The 22002-nt window shown below is 48.3% G+C and overlaps 1 protein-coding gene across 3 annotated transcripts in view; it reads left to right on the forward strand.

Moving 5' to 3' along the window:
• Positions 1–4857: 4857 nt before the first annotated feature.
• LOC146344360 (dihydropyrimidinase-related protein 1) overlaps positions 4858–22002 on the forward strand; it is a 172318-nt gene continuing 155173 nt past the window's right edge. Inside the window, exons 1-3 of one of the 3 annotated variants that reach the window (XM_084859925.1) lie at positions 10865–10920; positions 13253–13345; positions 17931–18019. In XM_084859925.1, coding sequence (XP_084716051.1) covers positions 13331–13345; positions 17931–18019 — 104 coding nt within the window. In that variant the 5' untranslated portion in view covers positions 10865–10920; positions 13253–13330. Of the gene's footprint in view, positions 5377–10667; positions 10921–13252; positions 13346–17930; positions 18020–22002 lie in introns of those variants that run through there. The other 2 variants (XM_084859923.1, XM_084859924.1) reach the window with 2 other exon arrangements.

Consider the following 22002-nt stretch of genomic DNA (forward strand, 5'->3'; position numbering starts at 1 on the left):
CTCCACCTGGGCCATACCTTTGGGCACCCATTTCTATCATCTGTCTGGAGCACATAGTCTGAGCAACATAGAAAAAAGAACTGCACCCACAGTCCCACTCACCCCAGAAGTTACTACTTACTCCTCAGGTAAATGTAGGCTGGAAGTATCAGGCTTTCTCAGCTACAAAAAAGTTAGCCAAGCTGGTCAGAAACAAGCCACATGTTTGGGGATGGTGCCGGGGTGGGGGAAAGAATCCTTTGTTAGTTCATGCACATTATCAAACAACACAGCCAGGTCCCTGGAGGCTCCTTTCTCAATTGGTGGACATTATCAAACCTACAGATAGCTGCATGCTGCAAATGCCTGTCAAATCAATACTGTGGTTGAGTGAGTGGGTCATCAATGTGTACTATAAACAGACAACTGAGTACTGATTTCTACTAATGGTTGAATAAGAAAAGGTCATCCACCCATTCCCTCCCCCCAGAACTGGGACTGCAGTTTGAGGCCTGCCCCTGTGGGGCAACAGAAGGGTGTGTTTACACAACACACATTTACACCATGCCGGGAGGCGCAACATCTATGTATGATTATATACAAACATGACTATATACAGTACAAAGTTCCTTTCACTCAACACTGTAGGCTTCAGCCCCTGGAAAGGAAAGGTTCCTCCTGTGCAAGCACCGGGTCATTACTGACCCCTAGAGGGACGCCGCTTGCACTGGCATTTTCCTGGCAGACTGTAGCGGGTGGTTTGCCCTTCCCCAGTCGTGACTACCTTTCCCCCAGCAAGCTGGGTACTCATTTTACCGACCTCGGAAGAATGGAAGGCTGAGTCGACCTGAGCTGGCTACCTGAGGCCCGGCTTCTGCTGGGATCGAACTCAGGTCGTGGGGAGAGTTTCAGTTGCAATACTGCCGCCTACCACTCTGCGCCACACGAGGCTCTCTTTAGCCCCTGACAAAAAACAAATGACAAAAATTCCAGACTGAGCTGAAAAGGTTGCCCAATGACTCAGTGGAGTATGCATGGCATAGGGTGTGCAGTTAAAACCTGCAGTGCCTGGCTCATCCAGCTCTGAAATTTGTACGAAGTAAAATAGAAGATCTGGCTGCAAAACTGGTGTTCTGCTTCACTGTGCAGACTGCTGCAGGCACCCCTATGAATACACTTGAGTATATTCAATATAACGTGACTTTGGAGTAGACACGTATTTTGGGTTATATGTATCCTCACCCCCAGCCCAGAAACACACACACACAGACACACACATCCTGTTATTTTAAAAGCTTCATATGCCTTTCCATTGCTGGATACTGGCAAGTGACAACAGAAGTACCCTTTATTCAGCCTTGTCTGCACTCAGCCATGTCATGTGAACCTGCTATTACCTTGCATTTCTTTTAAGGTTTTTTTTCTCCCCTCTCCGCAAAAAGAAAAAGCAGGGGCTCAGCCACCTCACTGATATAAAGTGAGGTGTCTGAGGCCTTCCACCCCTCCCTTTTTTGTATTTCATGTTAAACTACATTGAGATTCCTGCATTGAGTAGGGGGTTGGACTTACAGGTCTTATAGGCCCCTTCCAACCTTACTATTCTATGATTCTATGAGAGCACATTTTGGGGAGGGGCCGCTGTAGTTGTGTAGCGGCCATGGTTTGAAATGCGCTTTGTGGGTGTAACTCTGCAAGGAAGAGCTGCTTAAGTCACACATACAGACAGGTCTTTCACACCCCTTATTGACCCTTTGTAACTTCTTTATGTGCCAACACAACATAGGGAATTCCTCCGCAGATAGCAACAGGGGTGGAGGAGGGGGTGGGAGGAAGATGGCCAGGTGGCAGCTAGTCAACTGCAGCAGTGAGCAGAGCACCATCCCCAGCAGCAGCAGCAAAAGGCAGAGGAAGAAGTGGCAGGCCCAGCAGCTGAGGAGGAGGAAGGAACAGGAGGAGCTAGAGGCATTGCTCAAGAGCAACCACAGTCACCTCATCCCAGTATGCTGGGGAATCACCAATGGCAACCCTCCAGTGCTTGGAGAGTGAAGTTAGAGTACCACACCAGCAAAGTATGTAACATGCGGTTGTGTGGGTGCATACATACACGTGTGTTCATGCTGCATGTGACAATGACACTGTGAAGTCCTGTTGATTTTGTTTTGAAAGTTACTGAGGCAATACTGTTGCATCCTAGGTCTCACATTATTTGCTAACCACCACCCCCACTTTCATAGAATCATAGAATAGTAAGGTTGGGAGGGGCCTACAAGGCCATCGAGTCCAACCCCCTGCTCAATGCAGGAATCCAAGTCAGAGCATCCCTGACAGATGGCTGTCCAGCCTCGTCTTGAATGCCTCCAGTGTGGCAGAGCCCATGACCTCCCTAGGTAATTGGTTCCATTGAATGGCCCAGTTGGTCGGGGAGGGGGCCAAGATGGAAATTCTCCTCTGGATCTGTTTCCATGTGTTCTCTGAGTGATGAGCTGAAACCATATCTTTCCAGTCCAAGTATCTAATTTTCTGCAGAGTAACTCTAAGCCGTCTTCAAACACTACGGACCAGGTGAGGATTTCCAAGCCAGAGGGTGCTATTTTCCATTGTGTGTGAGTCCCAGCACCTTTCATTTGGGCAACCAATATCTCTTCTCCTCTGCTGGGGTAGGCGGCTGTTTTGTTTGTCACGTTGGATCCTTAAACTTGCCTGGACTGCAATCGTAAAGGCAGGCAGCGCTGCCTGGTGCTGAACGGACAGCTCCTTTCAGCGGGCAAAACTGTGCAAAGTGAAGTTGCCCCTCTCCCCAAACTCATCCACAGTCCTCACCCTCTGCTCATCAGGTGCAACCTCCTCATCCCCACACCACGCCCCTCCTGGCACAGCCCTATCAGGGCCTAATTGCCCATGAAGTTAAACATGCATTTGAAACCCCCAGCACTGCCACAAAGAGTGCTTCCTATGGCCACTTTCATGTCGAAGGAAAAGAGGCCTCTTGGTGAGGAAAGCTGGTTGAACAGGAAACAGCTGGAAAAGAGAAGGGGGAGACAAGCACCACCACCACCACCAGGATGGCTTTCCTCCTCCTCTGAGTTCTGCCACTGCTGGAGGGAAAAGGGAGGTGAGCAGGCAAGCGAAGGCAGTGTGGCTGCTCCTCTCTGGGACTGATGGCAAGGAGGACTGGGCTCATAGGGCTACTGCAGAGGGAGAGAGAGAGAGAGAGCAAGTAGATCCCTTTGCCCGCTTCTTCACCCTCCCTTCCTGGCGTGCAAAGCTGGCTGTGGCAACAGCACTCATCACACCCTCTCACTGGCTCACCTGAATCGATCTCTGGGCAGGGCAGCAGGGGGGGTTCTAGCCAGTGAGCTAAATCCTCCCTCCTGTGCCACCCAGAGAGAGAGGGTGACTGAGAGGTGGTGGCTGCGGCTCTCCCAGATTGTTTGCCTGCCCTCTCCCCTCTCTTTGGGTGATGCAGCAGGTCTGCTGCTAGTGGGGAGAGGGAGAGAGCACAAGCAGAAGCAGCCTTGGTGAGGAAGCCACTGCCTCTGCCTGCTCAGTGGCTGTAGCTCACTGGGCAGCAGGAGGAGGAGGAGATGGCTGCTCCGCCAGTGACCAAGCCTCTGTGCCAGGGATGGGGAACGCCCAGCCTGCAGGCCACACTCCGCCCACCAGCCCATCTGGCCTGTGCCACACCCCTCCCTGAAGCCCCACCCCCTCAGAAGGGAGATGAGGCAGGAGAACAACTGAGGCCTGGCTGGAGGGGGCCTCCCTGAGGCCACAGCTCTGTCAGTTTCACTTTCCCCTCTCCCTTCCTTATAGGGATGGCGAGCAGAGAGTGAAAGGACTCCACTGGTGCCTGGCAAGAGACTCCTCTATGTGGCACATGAGCGCCTTTCTCTCTACACTGAGAAACAAAAAAAATGGGTCTGGGTGAAGTTAGGGGGTGGGACTTTGGGGATGGGGAGGGTCCCCTTCAGTGTTGTCTGGCTCTCTAGATTGGCCCTGGAAAGCCATCCAGTTCCTTGTCTCTGCTCTGTGTGCACTGCCCACAGAGAGAGGGTGAGTAGGTGGGCAGAGGCATCTGCTTGCACTCTCTCTCTAAGTAACATTGGGGGCACAATCTACCCTGCCATGGTGCCCAAAGGTGAACAAGCGAGGAGGTCGGAGCAGCTGCCACCTTCCTGCGCTGGCACGTGTCCCTGCCTGCCCCCAGAAAACCGGTTCAAGGCTAAAGGCACATCAGCCTCGCCTTTATCTCCCGTCCTTGGAGAAAACAAGCGGATCCAGCTAGCCGCAGGGCTCTCCCCCCCTCCATCTCATTGGCAGGATTCGGTTTGTGCACCTGGAGTTGTCCAGCTCCTAGTAGCTCAGCCTTCCCCAACCTGCTGCCCTCCAAGTGTGTTAGGCTACAACGCCCATCCAGGAAAACGACAATCCAGCACATGCAGAGGGGAAGTCTGCAGCCGCTATTCCAATCTGGGCCCTCTCGGCCTGAATCGGCCTCCACCCAAAGGCATCGGGTTGACTCAGCCCCGCTGCCTAAAGCCCTCGCAGTGTCCACGGGGTGGGCGCATTTTCTGCTCCCACGGGCATCCTCTCACCGTGCTGCCAACCCCTCCCCCAGAACGCCCGGGGGGGGGGGGGCTGAACCCAGGCGTCCGGCTGCACGACCTACCGGAGGGGGCTCCCTTTGCGGCGCAGTGTGCGCAGCGCGTGCGGCATTCCGCCCCCAGATCGGCCGTGCTGGTGCATTGCAATCCCCGCCGCCGCCGCCCTTCCCACTCCTGCAGGGCTTTCCCTCCCTGCCGCCTCCTTTGTACTCTATCTCGCGTGCCCCCAGCTAACGCACCAGCTTCGGTCCTCCGGAGGGGAGGGGAGGGCAGGGAGGCACGTGGGAGTTCGGGGCCTCCCGGGAGGAGCGGCGGGCCCCTGCAGCCCGCGCCTTCGTCCGCGCCGGTCCCGTTTATTTGCATGGTTCCCACTAGGGGCAGCGGCGGGAGCCAGCAGAGAAGCGAACGGGAGAGGATGGCCGAGAGGAAACGCGCCTGGAACACCGAGAGCGACCTGCCCGTCTACCTGGCCCGGCCCGGCCGCGCAGCGCAGACGCCCCGGCAGAAATACGGCGGCATGTTCGCCTCGGTGGAGGGCGCTTACGAGAATAAGACCATTGACTTCGAGGCCTACAGCGTGGGCAAGAAGGGCTCCCGCACCCCGCGCAGCGGCAGCCGCCACGACATGCTGGACGGCGCCGGCAGAGACAACCACAGCGAGACGGCCAGCGACGCCAGCGAGATCTCCGGCTCCGCGATCAGTTCGCCCAGTGGCGAGAGGGAGCCCACGACGCCTGGCCTGGAGATCAGGCGCCCCCTCGGGAAGGAGCTGCCGCAGAGCCCAGACAATGGGAAGGTGAGGCGCTGCGTCGGTGGGCTGGGACGTGGAGGAAAGGGCTGGCTGCTGCGGTTCAGGCCCGGGGAGTCGTCAGTCCCGCCTCCTCGCTCGCCGATCCTGCGCCTTCCCCGTAGCCCCTGCTGCACGGCTCACTGCAGCTTTCTTGCCAGCACAATCGGGAAGAGGGCTTGCGGGGGGCAGGGCAGCACCACCTGGCTATTCCGGGTAAAGGCAGCCGAGACGGACCCAGGAACAAACCCAAAGAGTTATACTTCTTTAGTGCATCCATTGAACTACGATCTATCTAAAAACCAGTGCCCCACGTTCTACTATAGTTTAGTAGTAAACTAAATGAAACCCAGAAATGAAACCCAGAAAGAGGCTGGCTTGGTTTTCAGTGTCCCAAATTGAGTTTTATGGGATGAAGTTATTACTGGACCTCAGTGTTGGGTGGGGTGGAGACATCAGAGGGTGCTAAAAGGAATGGAACTCTCTACCCATCGCTGTTCCATCAAAGGTGACTTGGCCTTTAGCTAGTATATCATGAATATCCTGTAAAAAGTAAATGTGTCCCCATTGAAATCTGAAATGTCTGGCCGATGTCCGTTCTCTTGCCACTGTGTCTGGAAGGAGGCCATCATCACACATAAATCCTAGTGGAGTTTTAAGTGTACATGATGGAACATGGATGCAAACTCAGTGTTGCAGCACTAGATCAAGTTCTCTTAACAAACCTTGACCTACTGAAATGTGATTGCATAGTCAACAGATGTGTGATCTGAAGCAAGAAGTGTATCTACTATGCTTAAAGGAATGAATTCGGTACTGTTATGAAAAAGATAATGAATATCTAATCCTCAAGGCTTATTTTCAAAGTGTCTTGGGGTTTTGCTTTGGGCACAGATGTAAATTCTGCCCCTCTCTCATATGAATTAGAAGTACCCACTATTGATGGTCCAATGTGCTTTAGCTTAGAGCAGATGCACATACCTTTCTCTGTTGGTTGTGTGCTTATTTTTGGGAGAAGTGTGGTGAGATAACCACTGAAGTTGGGGGTTCCCTTTTTGTTAGGTGCTGAATGTACCCTTAAAAATAGGCGTTCAGAACACACCTCATGGCTCAGAGGGAAGATGCAGAAAATCAGAATGGATTTGATGACAGCAGATGCCTTGATGCAACATTCTTGGTCCCCCCACCCCCACCTTTGGCTTCTGTTCACTAAGCATCCCGAAGAGGAATGTTGCATCCTCTTCAGGATGCTTAGAGCAATATGACAATGGAACCAATTACCTAGGGAGGTAGTGGGCACTCCCACACTGGAGGCATTCAAGATGAGGCTGGACAGCCATCTGTCGGGGATGCTCTGACTTGGATTCCTGCCTTATAGGCCCCTTCCAGCCCTACTATTCTATGATTCTATAATTGTGCTAAGAAGGTGACTTTATGTGCAGGTTCTCTGAATATGAGTGCCATAGGGCTGAAATGCTTATTCTCGGTAACCTGTTATATCACTTTCACTTTCCATGTCTGCCTACATCAGCAGCCCCTTCTCCTTGCCCACTGCTTGACATGCATGGTGGGGACATAATCTCTGTTAACTCACTGCATGGAGCGCTTCACTTGGTGGCTAGTAAATAGTTTGGATAGCAGCCCATGTGTTTGCAAGTCCTATAAATTCAAGTTGTCGAGTGCCTTGGAAAGCCAGGCAGTTCTCTTCTGAAATACTAATTGTGCAGTTCCAGCTTTGCTGAGCTCATCAATGAGCAAGCAATGTTTTTTCTCTGTTTTGCTTGACCTTTCTTTCAGAAAAACTGAGCAGTTTGCAAATTTCTCTTTGGAGACACTGAAGCAGCACTAGACCTCAGTAAAAATAGGTTTAAGGTGAGCACTTAATGAGCTGAACAAGAAATACAGCTTGATTGGCTATTTACTAACCTTTGTGGAGTGGACAATCAAGTTTTTAACTATCACAGCATACAAGACTGAGAAAGCTAGCACACACCACTATGGTATCAGAAATACTTTGGTCTGATAAATACTTCAACTAGGGCATTTGTATATATTCAGGTATTAATGATTGCCCCCCACCGCTGCCCCCACTGCTGAGTAAATGCTTTAAAGCAGTTAATATTAAGTATCTTTTGAAGTACTTGATCAGAACTGAAAGTTTTCCTGTGCAAGCCACTAAAATGAATGGCAGTGGATTATTGCCATACAGTTAAATTTGCTAATGATTTGTGGCCTGTTGACATCTGTAAGGCCATTCATTACAATGATCATTGGAGAAGGAAAGACTGAAGGACTGCAGTAGAACCTTGTGAGCCAGTGCTTGTGTTGCTGTCTATACTGGTGCCTTCAGAAAACCTTTTCAAGGCCAGAATTCGTTGTTCTTGACACATGGATCTAAGTTCTTGGATGTTTTCCAGTTCTATGATCATCATTAGATATGGAACTTTAAATTCAGGAAAAATATCTCTTCAACTGCTCCTACTGCCCTGGTGGACTCAAGCTTACCCCCATTAGTTAAAGTTATAACAGAGGAAAGATGGAGTCAAACATCCTAGAATCTGCTCACCAGCTAGATCGTTGGTTTGTCACACACCATGATCCAGTCCCCAAATACTCAGGATTTATGTCTCCTCACAACAGTATCATTGAGACTGTTGCTTACGTATGGAGCTGATGCGGCTTCCTATATAGGAGTCTCAGGACAGCCCGCACAGATGACAGGTTAGGTGTAATTGTGTAAGATACAATAATGAATAAGCCTTATTCATGCATTATACCTGAATAGGATATATGTAGATGAGTGACAGGGATGGGGTCACATGGGCTGGCCCTGCCCCAATGTCCTCCCACGCATACCCTCAATCCCCAGCCTCCCCATGTTAAACAGACTTTAATTCATATTTGCTTGAACAAGATTAGAACCCTTTGCACAACTGGGAATACTGTTCCTGTTTGCCTACTGTAGTGACTGCTGTAGAGGAGTGCATAACTGAAAACAGATGGTAAGGACAGGGAAATGCAATTTTCCAACATGTGTCTGTTAAAAAGACACTTGTCTTTTCTGTAATGTATAAATTATACCAAAAAAATGTAGAGCAAGACATTTGACTGAAGCAGCTAAGGACCACCAAGTGGAGGCTGCTTGAAGTTGCCTCCATGTTGTGATTACTTCATTTAGCAAGCTGTACTGTGTGTACCAATCCACTGTCAGGATCAGTCCACACAGGATGATTTGTCTCTCCACCCCTGGCAAAATTCTTGGTGCCACTTGGAAACAAAACACAAATAAATGATGTAAATAAATAAAAATGGCTTACCTCATGGGGTAACCAGAACATGGAGGTGATCTAAAGTGGTATCTTCCTGGTGCTATTAAAATGAAGTAACAGAAAAGGTGAACTGAATTAATATTGTGTACTAAATTACTAATTTGCAAATGTGTCTTTGATTTCCTTAGCATAGGAAGGAAATCTTATCATTCTTATCGTAGTAACTGGCCATTAGAAATTACATGGAACTCTGTTTTAAGACTGTTGGCATGGGAAAGAGTCCTTTCCCCTCCTGTATCCCCTTATTCACGGAATGCACAGGAATACCTGTAATTTCTAGGTGTAGTGTTGTTGGGGCAAGTCACAGAGCAGTTGCTCTCAACTTGCCTTTAATTGTGACCACAGAACATACATGGTGGCTGTAATCAATGGTGATTACAGACTTCCTTTTTTCTCATTGTTGTCACCACAGTTTGAAATGTGCATCATATACATGCTCTCTAAAAGTTCTTCTGGTCCCACTAAAGCATGGGTGCACAGCCTCTTTCAGCCTGAGGGCTAAATTACATTATGGAGAAGCTCTTGGGGGCTGCATTTCAGTGATGAGTGGGACGGAGGACAAAAGGGGCAGGGCCCCCAAACAAACAGATGCCCACATATTTCAGTTTAGAGCTCTTCTTGCCAGTATTTAAGCCTTAGGGAAGGCATTACAACCTTTTAGAATGGGACACACACACACACAACTGCACAACAGCTGGGAAACCAGCAAATGATCAGCAGTCAGGGGAAAGGAGGTGGGGTTAGGGGAAGGTGGAGTGGCTATCTGGGAACCCCAGACATCCACATACGGGGGGGAGGGGCTTGAGGTTCAGCATCCCACGCACTAAAGCCATTTCTTGTTGCTTCTCCAACCTCAGCATATTGTACTTCTTTTCATTCTGGCCGCTCTCACCACTGTGCCCAACTAAAACGTCCCTTGCTGCTGCTGCCACCTTTGAGATCCCATGCCATTGATATCAGAAAACATCCTGATAAAAGTCCATGTCCAATTTAACTGGCTCATGTGCTGAAGGACAAGTCTCTTGGAGACTATGTTGAAGCGTGTGGGTGTTTCATGGTACAAGGCAAAATCCCAGTCTGAGCTTGTGACAAACTATGCAGAAGCTATGCAGTTTGGGTAGAAAACAAATGCCTAGTTATGTGGCCCCATATAGTTAGCAAATCAGCTACGTCTAGTGGGATTGTTCTGTGGTGTAAAAGGCCAGCTCAGAGGATGGAGTGGCTGTCTTAATCAGCCTGTAGGCTGGCTAACTGCAAAGGAGGGCAGGTCACTTCCATTTTAAGAATGTAAAAGCGGTGTGAAAGAGACATCCGTTTCCCAGGGTGTACACACTGACTTCTTTTTGTCTACTGTTGTGTTGGGTCATACAGGTTTTGCAGGCTTTCTAAACACCCCACAACACAGATGACATTGAGATGAGAATGTACACCATGCAAAAGGATTCCTCTATCATGTCATCTTTCACTTAAGTATAACTGTTGTTCATCTCTAGTCATATCTGTGCAGAAGAGAATTTGGGCAGCTAAGGGTTTTTTTCCCTTACCTCTGCATGACCAACTGCACCTGCCAAAATTAGTTTGTTGTTATGGTTTAATGCCATAGTGAAGCCTAAATAGGCTCTCTGATTGTCCTGCCAGAATTCCCTCCTCTGCACAAATGGGAGGCGAAAAAGAGCCCCACTGCCCTTCTCGGCGTTGTCCCAGGCGCCTGGCAACAAGGGAAGGTGCCGAAATGGGTCCTTCGGTGCCAGCATCCTTCATGCATCCTGGCTGGGGGGTGCTACTGTGAGGACAGAGGCGAGAAGGCCAGGCACGGGCCCTCTGGCTGCCATGGCAGGCGCTCCGGCCGCCGTGGCGGGGCAGCATGCAGGGGAAGCGGCGCTTTCCTGCCGCGCCGGTGTCGAGGGCCTGGGCTGGGGAGCGGGGGGCCGGGAGCCAAGGAAGCGCTTCCTGGCCGGCGCGCGAGGAGCAGATCGGACGCCTCGCGGTGGGAGCCGCTGCCGCCGGGAGCCAGAGGCCGCCCGCTCGCGCCCTGATCCAGCACCGCCCACAACGAGGGCCCGCCGCAGATCCGCAGGCCCCGCCCCGCGCCTTCGCCCCCGAATCCCAGGCTGGGGCCTGACCGTGCTGCCGCTTTGTTGCCGCCGCGCCGCCGCCGGGCACTCCCCTTTCTGCAGCCGGCATGTCTGGGCACCAGGGCAAGAAGAGCATCCCGCACATCACGGTGAGCATCAGCGGAGGGAGGGAGGCGCTGCGGGAGGCCCAGCCAGGCACGGCGCAGGTGGAGGACGCCAGAGGGTTGGACGGGAGTGGCCGGGCGGGGATCCTGATGGACAGGCGGCCCATAAGGGCAGCGAAGGTGGCCGGCTGGCGGACTAGCGATGGCGGCGGCGTCGCAAGCCACGCGCCTCGTGGAGGCGTCAGTGTTCCGAAGGGAACCCTCTGGGTGGGCGGCTAGTAGGGACGCAAACAGCAAACGCCGCCCTTCCCGGCCCTCGGGCAGGCGAGGACATGCAGCGGGGAGCAATGAAGCGGAGCTGGGCGCGTTTGCGGGCCCGCTCCGGACTTCTTCGCGCGAGGCCAGCCTTGGGCGTGGCCAGGGTTTTGAACCGGGGGGCGCCGTTCCTGGCCCAGGACAGCAGCGCCCCTCGCTCGGTGAAGGCGTTTAAAACCAGAGCAGCGCAGGCAGAACGGAACAAAAGACAGAGGGGGCCCAGGGCTGAGCAGCGTGCAGGGCGCCTTTAACGGCAGCGAGCCGCCTCGAAAAGGCGAGGCACCTGCTCTGTGATACATGTGGATTAAGGCCGGGTGGGGAGGAAGGAGGTGCTGAGGGGCCGCAGTTCAAAAATCACATATACCAGCGCATTAAAAATAGAGCCAACGGCCCTATCGTGATTAACAAATTAGGGAGGATATTAATAATTTAGTTCTCCTGCGTTTTCGGAAGCAAGGTGACTAGCCTGTTGAAAAACTGTGTGTTTTACTACCAACCACTGCACATAAAAGAGTTTTGGGTCATTTCTTTCCCACTTGTGCCTTTTTTGCTGGACCCATCCATGATAAAGGGAAGCTAGAGATCCTTTTGTGTCATAAGGGATGGTTGTATGTTCCTTTCTATGCAGCCCAAACCAACACATGCTTACTCAGAAGTAAGCCCTGCAGAATTCAATTGTGCTTTCTTCCATGTAAGTGTGCATAGGACTGCAGCAGTCCAGCACAATCCAATGTGATTTCTGATAACTCAGAAATCCCTCCGTGTTCAATGGGGTTTACTCTCATGTAAGCATGTTTAGAATTGCATCCCTAGAGTGCTATTTGAATTTTTTTTAAAGGACAACATGGAGGATCAAGAACTGTTGTTGCCCAGAATATGTCCTTTACAGTGTCCTTTACAGATACCTGAAAGGGTGTTTGCTCTTTAAGGTGGAAGGTGGAGCATGATGTATATTCCTTATGGACAACAAGAAAATGCAGGAATGTGATAGCGGTATGATGCAGCTGTGGCATCATATGGGAAGGGGGGAGGGCAGGGGGAGACGCAGCCCTGGACATAGAATGAGATGTGAGTGTTGTCAAACCAGCTGGAAACAGTGACCACAGTGCTATCATCAGATGTAATACATATTTGAATGGAAAATTGCTAAGGAAGTCCAACACAGTCACATTTAACTTCAAAAGAGGAAATTTCTCTCAAATGTAATGTGAGACTAGGAATAAATGGTAAATTCTCCCAATGGAGGGATGTAAATAATGGGGTCCCACAGAGGTCTGTATGAGAGAACTGGTAAAAAGGAAGATGAAAGGGGGAGTTAAGAGAGTTAACTCCCTTCAAAATGCTTGGAGGTTACTCAAAACTACAATAATAAAACACAGAATGTATACCACAGGTTGGGAAAGGTAACACCAAGTCCAAGAGGTCACTGGCATGGTTAATGAGCAGTGTCAAGGAAGCTGTTAGTGAGAAATCCTTTAGAAAATGGAAGTCTTGCCCAAATGAGGAGCACAAACTTGCACAAAGGAGATGCAAGCAGACCATAAGAGATGCAAAAAACAATTTTGAGGAGCACATCGCTAATAACATCAGGGCCAACAATAAATAATTCTTTAAATATTTCAGAAGCAGGAAGCCAGCTAGGGAGGCAGTTGGATGACAGCAGAGTTAAAGGATTACTAAAGGAGGATAAAGAGATTGCAGAGAAGGTGAATGAATAATTTTCATCTGTCTTCACTGCAGAAGATGTAAGACAGATACCTGTGCCTGAACTGATGTTTTCAGGAAGGGAATCTGAGGAACATATGCAGAAAGTGGTGACAAAAGATGAAGTTCTCAACCTTATTAACAAATTGAAAGTTAATAAATCACCGGGCCCCGATGGTATCCGTCCTAGGGTTCTTAAAGAATTCAAATGTGAAATTGCTGATCTTCTAACAAAAATATGTAACCTGTCCCTAAGATTAACTTCTGTACCAGAGGACTGGAGAATGGCCAATGTAACACCATTTTTAAAAAAGGGATCCAGGGGGGATCTGGGAAATTAGCTTAATGTCTCTTCCAGGTAAAGTGGTTGAAAGCATTACTAAAGGTAAAATGAGTGAGCATATAAAAAGACAAGTCCTGCTGAGAAAGAATCAACATGGCTTCCGCAAAGGTAAGTCCTGTCTCACTAACCTTTTAGAGTTATTTGAGAGTGTCAGTAAACATGTGGATAGGGAGATCCAGTAAACATTGTTTACTTGGACTTCCAAACTGCTTCTGACAAAGTTCCTTACCAAAGACTCCTGGGTAAACTTAGCAGTCATGGAATAAGAGGAGAGATCCTCTTATGGATCAATAACTGGTTAAAGAACAGAAAGCAAGAGACTAGGAATAAATGGTAAATTCTCCCAATGGAGGGATGTAAATAATGGGGTCCCACAGAGGTCTGTATTGGGACCAATGCTTTTCAACCTGTTCATAAATGGTCTGGAACTAGGAGTGAACAACGAAGTAGCCAAGTTCACCAATGACACCACATTATTTAGGGTGGTTAAAACGAAAAGGGATTGTGAGGAGCTCCAAAAAGATCTCCAAAGTGGGAGAATGGGCATCAAAATGACAAATGTGGTTAAATGACAGCAAGTGTAAAGTTACACACGTTGGGGTAAAAAGTCACAACCTCGCGTATATGCTAATGGGATCTGAGCTAGCAGTGACCGATCAAGAAAGAGATGTTGGTGTTGTGGTCCACAGCTCCATGAAAATGTTGACCCAGTGTGTGGCTGCTGTGGAAAAGGCAAATTCCATGTTAGGCATAATTAGAAAAGGAATCGAAAATAAAACTGCCAAATTCATACTCCCCTTTTAGAAAATCGATCGTGCAACCACATTTGGAATATTGTGTACAGTTCTAGTTATCACACAGGATATTGTTATCAATTATCAATAACTATCCAACTCTACAATATCCTTTGATAACTATAACAATATAACTAAATATTGTTACAGTTATCAAAGGATATTGTAGAGTTGGAAAAGGTACAGAAAAGAGCAAGTAAAATTATCAAGGGGCTGGAGCAACTCCCCTATGAGGGAAGTTTACAACATCTGGGACTGTTTAGAGAAAAGATAAGTGAGGGGAGGCATGATAGAGGTGTACAAAATTATGTATGGTGTGAAGAAAGTGTATAGGGAGACATTGTATGGGGTGGGGTGGGGTGGGGTGGGGTGGGGGGAGACAGACAGACAGACATTCATTAACTCCAGCAAAGGCTGCTTAAAGTCTCTTGTGCCTATAGGTTTAACCCCTTCTGTGCCTTAGCTGCCACTTCCCTGCTACTGAAACATAGAAGTTGCCTTTTTTCTGGCAGGTCCTCTTGTGTCTTTAAAAGGTTCACAATAACTACAAGTATCTGTGGGTATATGGAAACTCATTAAGTACAGGGTTCTCAGTGAGTTCTCAACTATAGGATGGTGGTGTTCAGGGGAAAAGGTAAAGTTTATAAGAAAACTACATGAGCTAATTGTTTCCATTAAATGTTTCAGAACAGCTGCAACAAATTAATAGTTTTCTTATATTGGTTAGCTTTATCAGTCAATGTCAGAAAATTCCAAGGAGGCTCTTTATCCTGTCCAGTTCTGAAAGCAAGGCATCCTAATGCTTAGATTCATTCAAATCACATTTCAAAAAGCAAAATAATTAAGGCATATTTTGAGTTTAAAGGTAGGTTGAAGATTTTGTTGTTGTTGCCCATTTATAAGTTATTTAATACTGTTCACAGGCATTTCAAGTTGCAAGAAAGCCGTGTTTTGATTTAGTAACTCAGCTGTTGCAAATCTTATCTTGCCTATTGTTTACTGCAACAACAAGATTTAGGAAGTAAGTGTTATTAAATACAGCATGAAGCCAGAGTAAAGGGATGGGGTGGTGGGTGTTATCTGACTGATTCTGCTGTCCACCATCTGATTGGAAACTCATAGTAATCCAATATTGGAGGTGTTTCAGGTTGGACAATCAGTCAGAAAAATGCAGTAGAGACTATACATTGCTCTTCTGACACAACAGCTTAACTCAGGGATGGGGAACCTCTGGCCCATGGGTTAAATGTGGCCCTCCAGGATGGCTGGCCCATCTAGCCCAGGTGTCCTCTGGCAAGGCTCTGCCACTCCCTGAAGCCCCGCCTTCTCCAAGAGGAGAGGGGTGGGAAAGAGTTTACTCCCCTGTTGCCTTGCGCATGAAGGAAAGGTACAGAGTCCTGAAGCCAGCTCCTTGGTGGGCTTCACTCCACCTGGGCAGAGCAAAGCCAGCTCCACAGCTGAGATGCCAGCTGGAGAGGTTCTGCACTCCTGGGCTAATTTCTGGAATATCAGAGGAAAGAGGAGTCCAAAAAACGCTTTTTAGCTGACAAGTAGCTAGAACATACTAGGAAGCACACAGATAATGTATTTCCTGTTAAGGGAAAGAAGGTGGGTCCTTACAGTCACTAGTAGTTCAGGCAGTGTATATAGAAATAGACCTGGATCATTTATTATAGAGGCTGAGGAATCCATACCTATTTGATGTGAAAGAGAATAACAGAAACAAAAGCAAAAACAGAAACAGAAATTATCTACGCTGTAGCCTGGGGGTAGGCAACCTTCTTGGGCATTTCTGGCAATTTGAAAAACTGTCCTGGGAACCACCACAAAATGGCTGCTATGAGAGGCATGGCAAAGGACAAGTAATCTGTCAAAAAGACAATACAGAGACAGGGGCTCAGCCCCAACACAACTAAACAACTCCTTTGAACCTACTCTTTTCAGCACCACCAGAAACCTATTTCATAGCAATCCTAGCTGCCAGTAAAAAAAAATGTGTTAATTTAAAAAAATAGGTGGGATGGGTAGGGCACCTTGGCAGGTGCCAAGAAGGGTGTGTAGGAGTGCATTGGTGCCCATGGGTATCGCGTTGCCTAACCCTTCTGTAGGCAGTTACTGTTTTTGCTAATGGGCTCACTTCTTTTTACAATCCAGTAGCTCCCAGGCCTGCCAAAGTCAGCCCTACCAAGCTGAACAAGGTCTACCAGTGATAGATGTTAGCTTGTTAGGCTTGATGAAACCCCTTATTTCTACAGCCTGCCCAAGACTGGAAAAACAGGGAGGGTTCTCAAGACTAAAGCAGGGGAGGGTACCCTCTGGCCCATTGGCCTATTCTAGCCAGGCCCATGCCCTCCCCAAGCCCTACCCCCTGGGCTGGAGTTTGGGGAAGAGGTGGGAGACAAGAGTCCCCATGTTATCTCTGATCTCTGATTTGAGATAACAAGGGGATTCCCCTGTGCACTACTGGAAGTGGAATCCAGCCAAGTTTGTTATTTTCTATCAGAGATAACATGGATTTCCTGGACTTGCCAGGTCTTGCAGGACCAGCTCCTGCAAGCACCAGCTGAGTCCCTTCTTGCACCACTCATGCCCCAATTGGGACACGATGGGCACCAGAAGGAGGTGTCTGACTTGGCTGGGGTTGGCTGGCGCCAGTCCTGCATGCCCCAGCTGAGTTCCTGTCATGGATTAGAACCCCAAACCCTCATCCTCAGAGGATCCCAGTCCCTTGTTTTCTGAAAAGTCTCCAGAGTTAGGAGCTCAAGAAGAGGATTTGGTCATGGAAAGGCATCACGAGGGTTCCACCTCCCCAAGATAGATTTCCCCAGAAAGATCCCAGGGGTCAGCTTCCTTGCATCCAGAGGAGGTTGCCTTGCCATCTTTGGGCTCTCAAGACTCCAGCCACGAGGACCCTTACATGCCACAGCCACTCCCACGTCATCACAGCTGGAGGCTAATAAAGGCTCCTTTGGAGCAACATACAGACAATCCTGTTCGGCTTCCTTCCCCAGCACAACTCTGAGCTTTCCATGGTGCTCACCCCTAAGCTAAAGTAACACTATAAACTGCATACTAAACATACCCACTAAAAGCAAAAATTAAAATCAGATGACAATTACAATATCACAGTACAAGTGGTCAGAGTTAAAAGGCAGCAAAACCATCATAACAAGTGTTGAAAGATTTGGAACTGCAAAGCAAAAAAGTCACCATGTGGGGTGTGGGGAGATGGTTTCTCTCTGTGTGTGTGCCTAATAATGGAACAGGGCAGGAAGAGGGTTGACCAGATCTCCATAGGCAGGAATCAGCCCACAAAGGTCATGTAGCCCTGATCTACTCTGAGAATTCTTCTGGTAATGGAGTTGGTGGTGTTCCTTAAAATATCCAGTTAGTGTGCGTTTCTGAAAGAGGAGTATAAACTGCTAAGGAAATAAGCCATAGTCCAATTCAGATTGTGAAATGAGTGTTAATTTTGAAGGTGAGGGGATCTGTTTTATGGGAAAAAATGTTGAATATTGCATCCCCCTCCCCCTGAAATTAGCAGACCGATACCCGGTGGTTAAAAACACCGAGTTTTGTTTCTGCCATGGTGGGTTTAAAAATGTTGACGTCAGGGAGTAACATTGTATTTCTTCCCCCTGCCAACACACACACTTATGTATGTATATATGTATTTATTTATCCAATTTTAACTATCTAGAACTGAGACATGAGATTCTAATCTAGAATGATTATAGCAATGAAATACATAACTAGTTCTTACAATTCCTTGTGCCTTCTGATTAAATTAAGCCTTTTGCTGCAGAGGATTAATTATTTAAAGTTTTAATGTAAGCTGTACAACCTAATTCTTTAAATTTTTATTATATTTTCACTGTTTCTATCCCCCCCCCCTTCAGAATGATCGCCTACTCATTAAAGGTGGACGAATTATCAATGATGACCACTCCTTCTATGCAGATGTGTACCTGGAAGATGGACTTATAAAGTTAGTTTTAAAACACTGAACTTTCTTTGCATGCCATTCTGCCCTGTTTAAAGTCTGTAGGTATCTGTTAACAACTCTATCTAGTAAAAGTTATGAGTTATCCTTTTGGTCTTTACTGATAGCAGATTACTGAATTGTTAAGAGAGCAAGTGACATGGAGCTAAAGTTTGTTTTTACTGTAGAAACCACAGAACAAAACCAGTGAGGCAAGCAGGTTCTTCCAAGTAAAGAATCTCCACGATACATGATGCAAAGAGGGAGAGCTGCGTTTTTGTCCTTTTTGCCAATACCAATGGAAGTGAATTAAATTGAGGGCTTATTTCAGTGGTGTATAATTTAGTATTTCATTTAAGTAGATTTATTTATTTCAGTTCAGTTTATTTCTATACCGCCCAATAGCCGGAGCTCTCTGGGTGGTTCACAAAAAACCAAAGAGCACACAATAAAACAATACAAAATATATAAAACATTAAAACCACAGTAAACGATACAACCAGAATAAAACCTAGCAGCAATGCAGGGATTTAAAATACAGATTTAAAACAGCAAAGCTAAAAGTCTAAAGAGCTAAAATGTTAAAATGCCTGGCGCTGGAAAGAATACAATGTAGGTGCCAGGCGAACCTCACTAGGGAGCTCATTCCACAGCCGGGGTGCCAAAGCAGAGAAAGCCCTCCTCCTAGTAGCCACCCGCCTCACTTCCTTTGGCAGGGGCTCACAGAGAAGGGTCACTGACGATGATCTTAAGGTCCGGGCAGGCACATATGGGAGGAGGCGATCCTTCAGATAACCTGGCCCCAAGCCGGGCTTTGAATGTTAACACCAGCACTTTGAATCGGGCCTGGAAATGAACTGGCAGCCAGTGCAGCTGGAAAAGTACTGGCATAATATGAGCTCGTTGGCCAGTCCCTGTTAACAGTCTTGCTGCCCTATTTTGGACCAGCTGAAGTTTCCGGACCGTTTTCAAAGGCAGCCCCACGTATAATGCATTGCAGTAATCCAGACGAGAAGTTATCAGAGCATGGTTAACTGTAGCTAGGCTATCTCTGTCCAGATAAAGGCGTAGTTGGTATACCAGCCTAAGCTGATAAAAAGTGCCTCATGCCACTGAGTTCACCTGTGCCTCAAGTGACAGTTCTGGATCCAAGAGCACCCCCAAACTACGAACGTGATCCTTTAGGGGGAGTGCAACCCCCTCCAGAACAGGTTGAATATCACCTAGCCAGGCAGACGAACCACCTGCTAACAGTACCTCCATCTTGTCTGGATTGAGTTTCAGTTTATTGGCCCTCATCCAGTCCATTACTGTGCCCAGGCCCTGATTCAGAACAGCCGCTGCCTCACCTGGGTTTGATGAGAAAGAGAGTAGAGTAGGGTGTCATCCGCATATTGATGGCACCTCAGCCCACACCTCTGGATAACCTCCCCCAGCGGTTTCATGTAGATGTTAAACAGTATGGGGGATAAAATACTGTTATTTTACATGGCACAGAGCAATAATCCTCCAGCACCACCTTCTGGAGTCGGCCAGCCAAGTAGGAGCGGAACCACTGCAGTGCAGTGCCTCCAACTCCCAACCCAGACATCCTATCCAGAAGGATAACATGGTCGATGGTATCGAAAGCTGCTGAGAGGTCCAGGAGAATCAACAGGGTCACACTCCCCCTGTCCCTCTCCCGGCAGAGGTCATCCCACTGGGCGACCAAGGCAGTTTTCGTTCCAAAACCAGGCCTGAAGCCTGACTGAAATGGATCTAGATAATCCGTTTCATTCAAGAGTGCCTGGAGCTGTCCTGCCATCACCCGTTCAAGCACCTTGCCCAAGAAGGGGATGTTGGCCACTGGCCTATAATTGTTAACATCCTCCAGGTCCAGGTTAGGCTTTTTTAGGAGTGGTCTGATTACCACCTCTTTTAAAGAGGTCGGCACCACTCCCTCTCTCAAGTAGGAATTTACAACCTCCTGGACCCAGTAATGCAACACAGTGGTGCCCAGGGCTCTAGCTGCCCACTGGTCAATCACCGGAAAGGATGACACCTATTTGCATAAAATTTGCATACGCTAATCTATGCATATAGATACAAATTTAGGAAAAAAATGTTCTAATTTCTATAGAAATACAATGCATCTCACGATAGTGTGGAAGCCTGTGACCAAGTGACCTGTCTCTCTTACTTGGACTGCTATCCAGGTGCTGTTGATGGGCAACTTCAAGGCCCAGAGCTTCCTTCTGTTGGTTCTTTATCTTTATACCAGGCTTGGGATGCAGAGCCCCTCAAATGGAAGACAACTTTGAAACAGAGGACAGTCCTCTGTGAAGGAGGACACATGGACACCCCAGGTCTAGTCAACCTGGAAGAGGGGCCTTGTAGTGCTGGTTCAGGCCCTTGGGGGATGGGTGGATTCACTAGTGAGGTTAGGGATACAGGACACCTTTTTATTCTCACTTTGGTAGCTATGTAGCACTAGACGGCTACCAGGCCTAAACCTGACCATTTTATAGCGGGGGGTGGGGGGAGGATGCTGTCCTCAAGAATAAGAAAGGGAGGGAAGGGGGGGGTTCTTCCTTTGGAAGCATCCCCATATACTGCAGGGGTGAGATTTTCAACCTCATGGAATGGATCCCCCCAACCTTAAAACCACTCCCCAGATACATACTATAAGCTGTCAGGAGTTTGAGCATGCCAGTTCCTTCTCTTCCCCTTCCATTCTGTGTGTTCTCCCTCCCTCTCGCACGCGCACACATTCACTTGGTTTTATAATCACCTCACATATGAGCATGCCATGTCTCACAAACTCTCAACTGTAGGCTTAATTGATTTACTCACAGAGTCTGCCTGGGTTCCTTTAGACCAGGGATGGGCAACTTCAAGGACTCCAGGGGCCAATTTCAACCCCCTTGGGAATTGCATCCCCATCCCCATGTGTGCACCCACACACACTAATAGATACACACTCACTTGTACATACACAAGGACACACACTCATTCATACACACACACACACACACACTTCTTCCTTGGCTCCACATCCCAGCAAATGACTGGTGAGAGGAGGGTGAGGTTAAAGCCTCTTCCTTGTCCTAGCAATCATCGTGATCACTGGAACTGTAGGGAGGGAGGCTTTAATATCCGCCCTCCACTCAATCCCAGTGACCTGGACCGTGATAGCAAGAGGGTGAGATGAAGAATTCTTTCTCCCCCCAAGGGATCACAATCCAAGTTGCTGAGATCAGAGGGGAGGCTTTAACCCTGTTCCTCCCCTTCAGCCCCAGTGAGCTGGATAATAAGCAAATTCTACTGGGAAAGGGGTGGGTGTGACTCTTCTTGTGTGCTGCTATCTCAGCAGAATCTTCTCCCACCAGCTCACCAAACAGCTGATTGGCAGACTGGCAGGAGCCCAATTTTGCTGCTACACAGGCACATGGGGAAGACGCTCCTCTGCACCTGCCCTGTGTAGTGGGGCAGCAGCATGCTCAGGGGGAGAAGTGGGGAAGCAGGGCTCCCTTGTGTGGGCAGAGGAACTGTGCAGGCCCCACAGGCCATCTTACTCATGTTGCCCACCTCTGCTTTAGACCCCTTCTCTCTCTTTCAGCTCAACTGCCATCACCTTTCTGTAAGATCACTTTCTAGTTTGCATATTTAAAAATATATATGTTTCTTTTAATTTACAAACTTTTGCATACCTAGGGAGTCCCCCAAGTATATAAACATCATCCTTATTTTTGGGTGGTGCTGTTTCACTTCCAAATGAATATTCATTCAACCATCCTCCCTCCTAAACGGAGTGTTCCTCTTCAGGGTTACACACAGGATTCCCTCCAAGCAGGCCATTCCTTCCTCCCTGCTCATGTTCCATTTTTCTTTTCCAACTGTCACGCTATATTCCATGACTATTGAGCATGCTCAGTCCTTATTGGGCTGTTGTTTTAGGGAAGGATGGTTGCCTCCTTTGATTCTTAAAAAAAAAAGTACATATGCAAACC

The sequence above is a fragment of the Heloderma suspectum genome, chromosome 5 (genome assembly GCF_057233095.1).
Source record: "Heloderma suspectum isolate Gila_16-S chromosome 5, 16-S_ref, whole genome shotgun sequence".
Classification (NCBI taxonomy): domain Eukaryota; kingdom Metazoa; phylum Chordata; class Lepidosauria; order Squamata; family Helodermatidae; genus Heloderma; species Heloderma suspectum.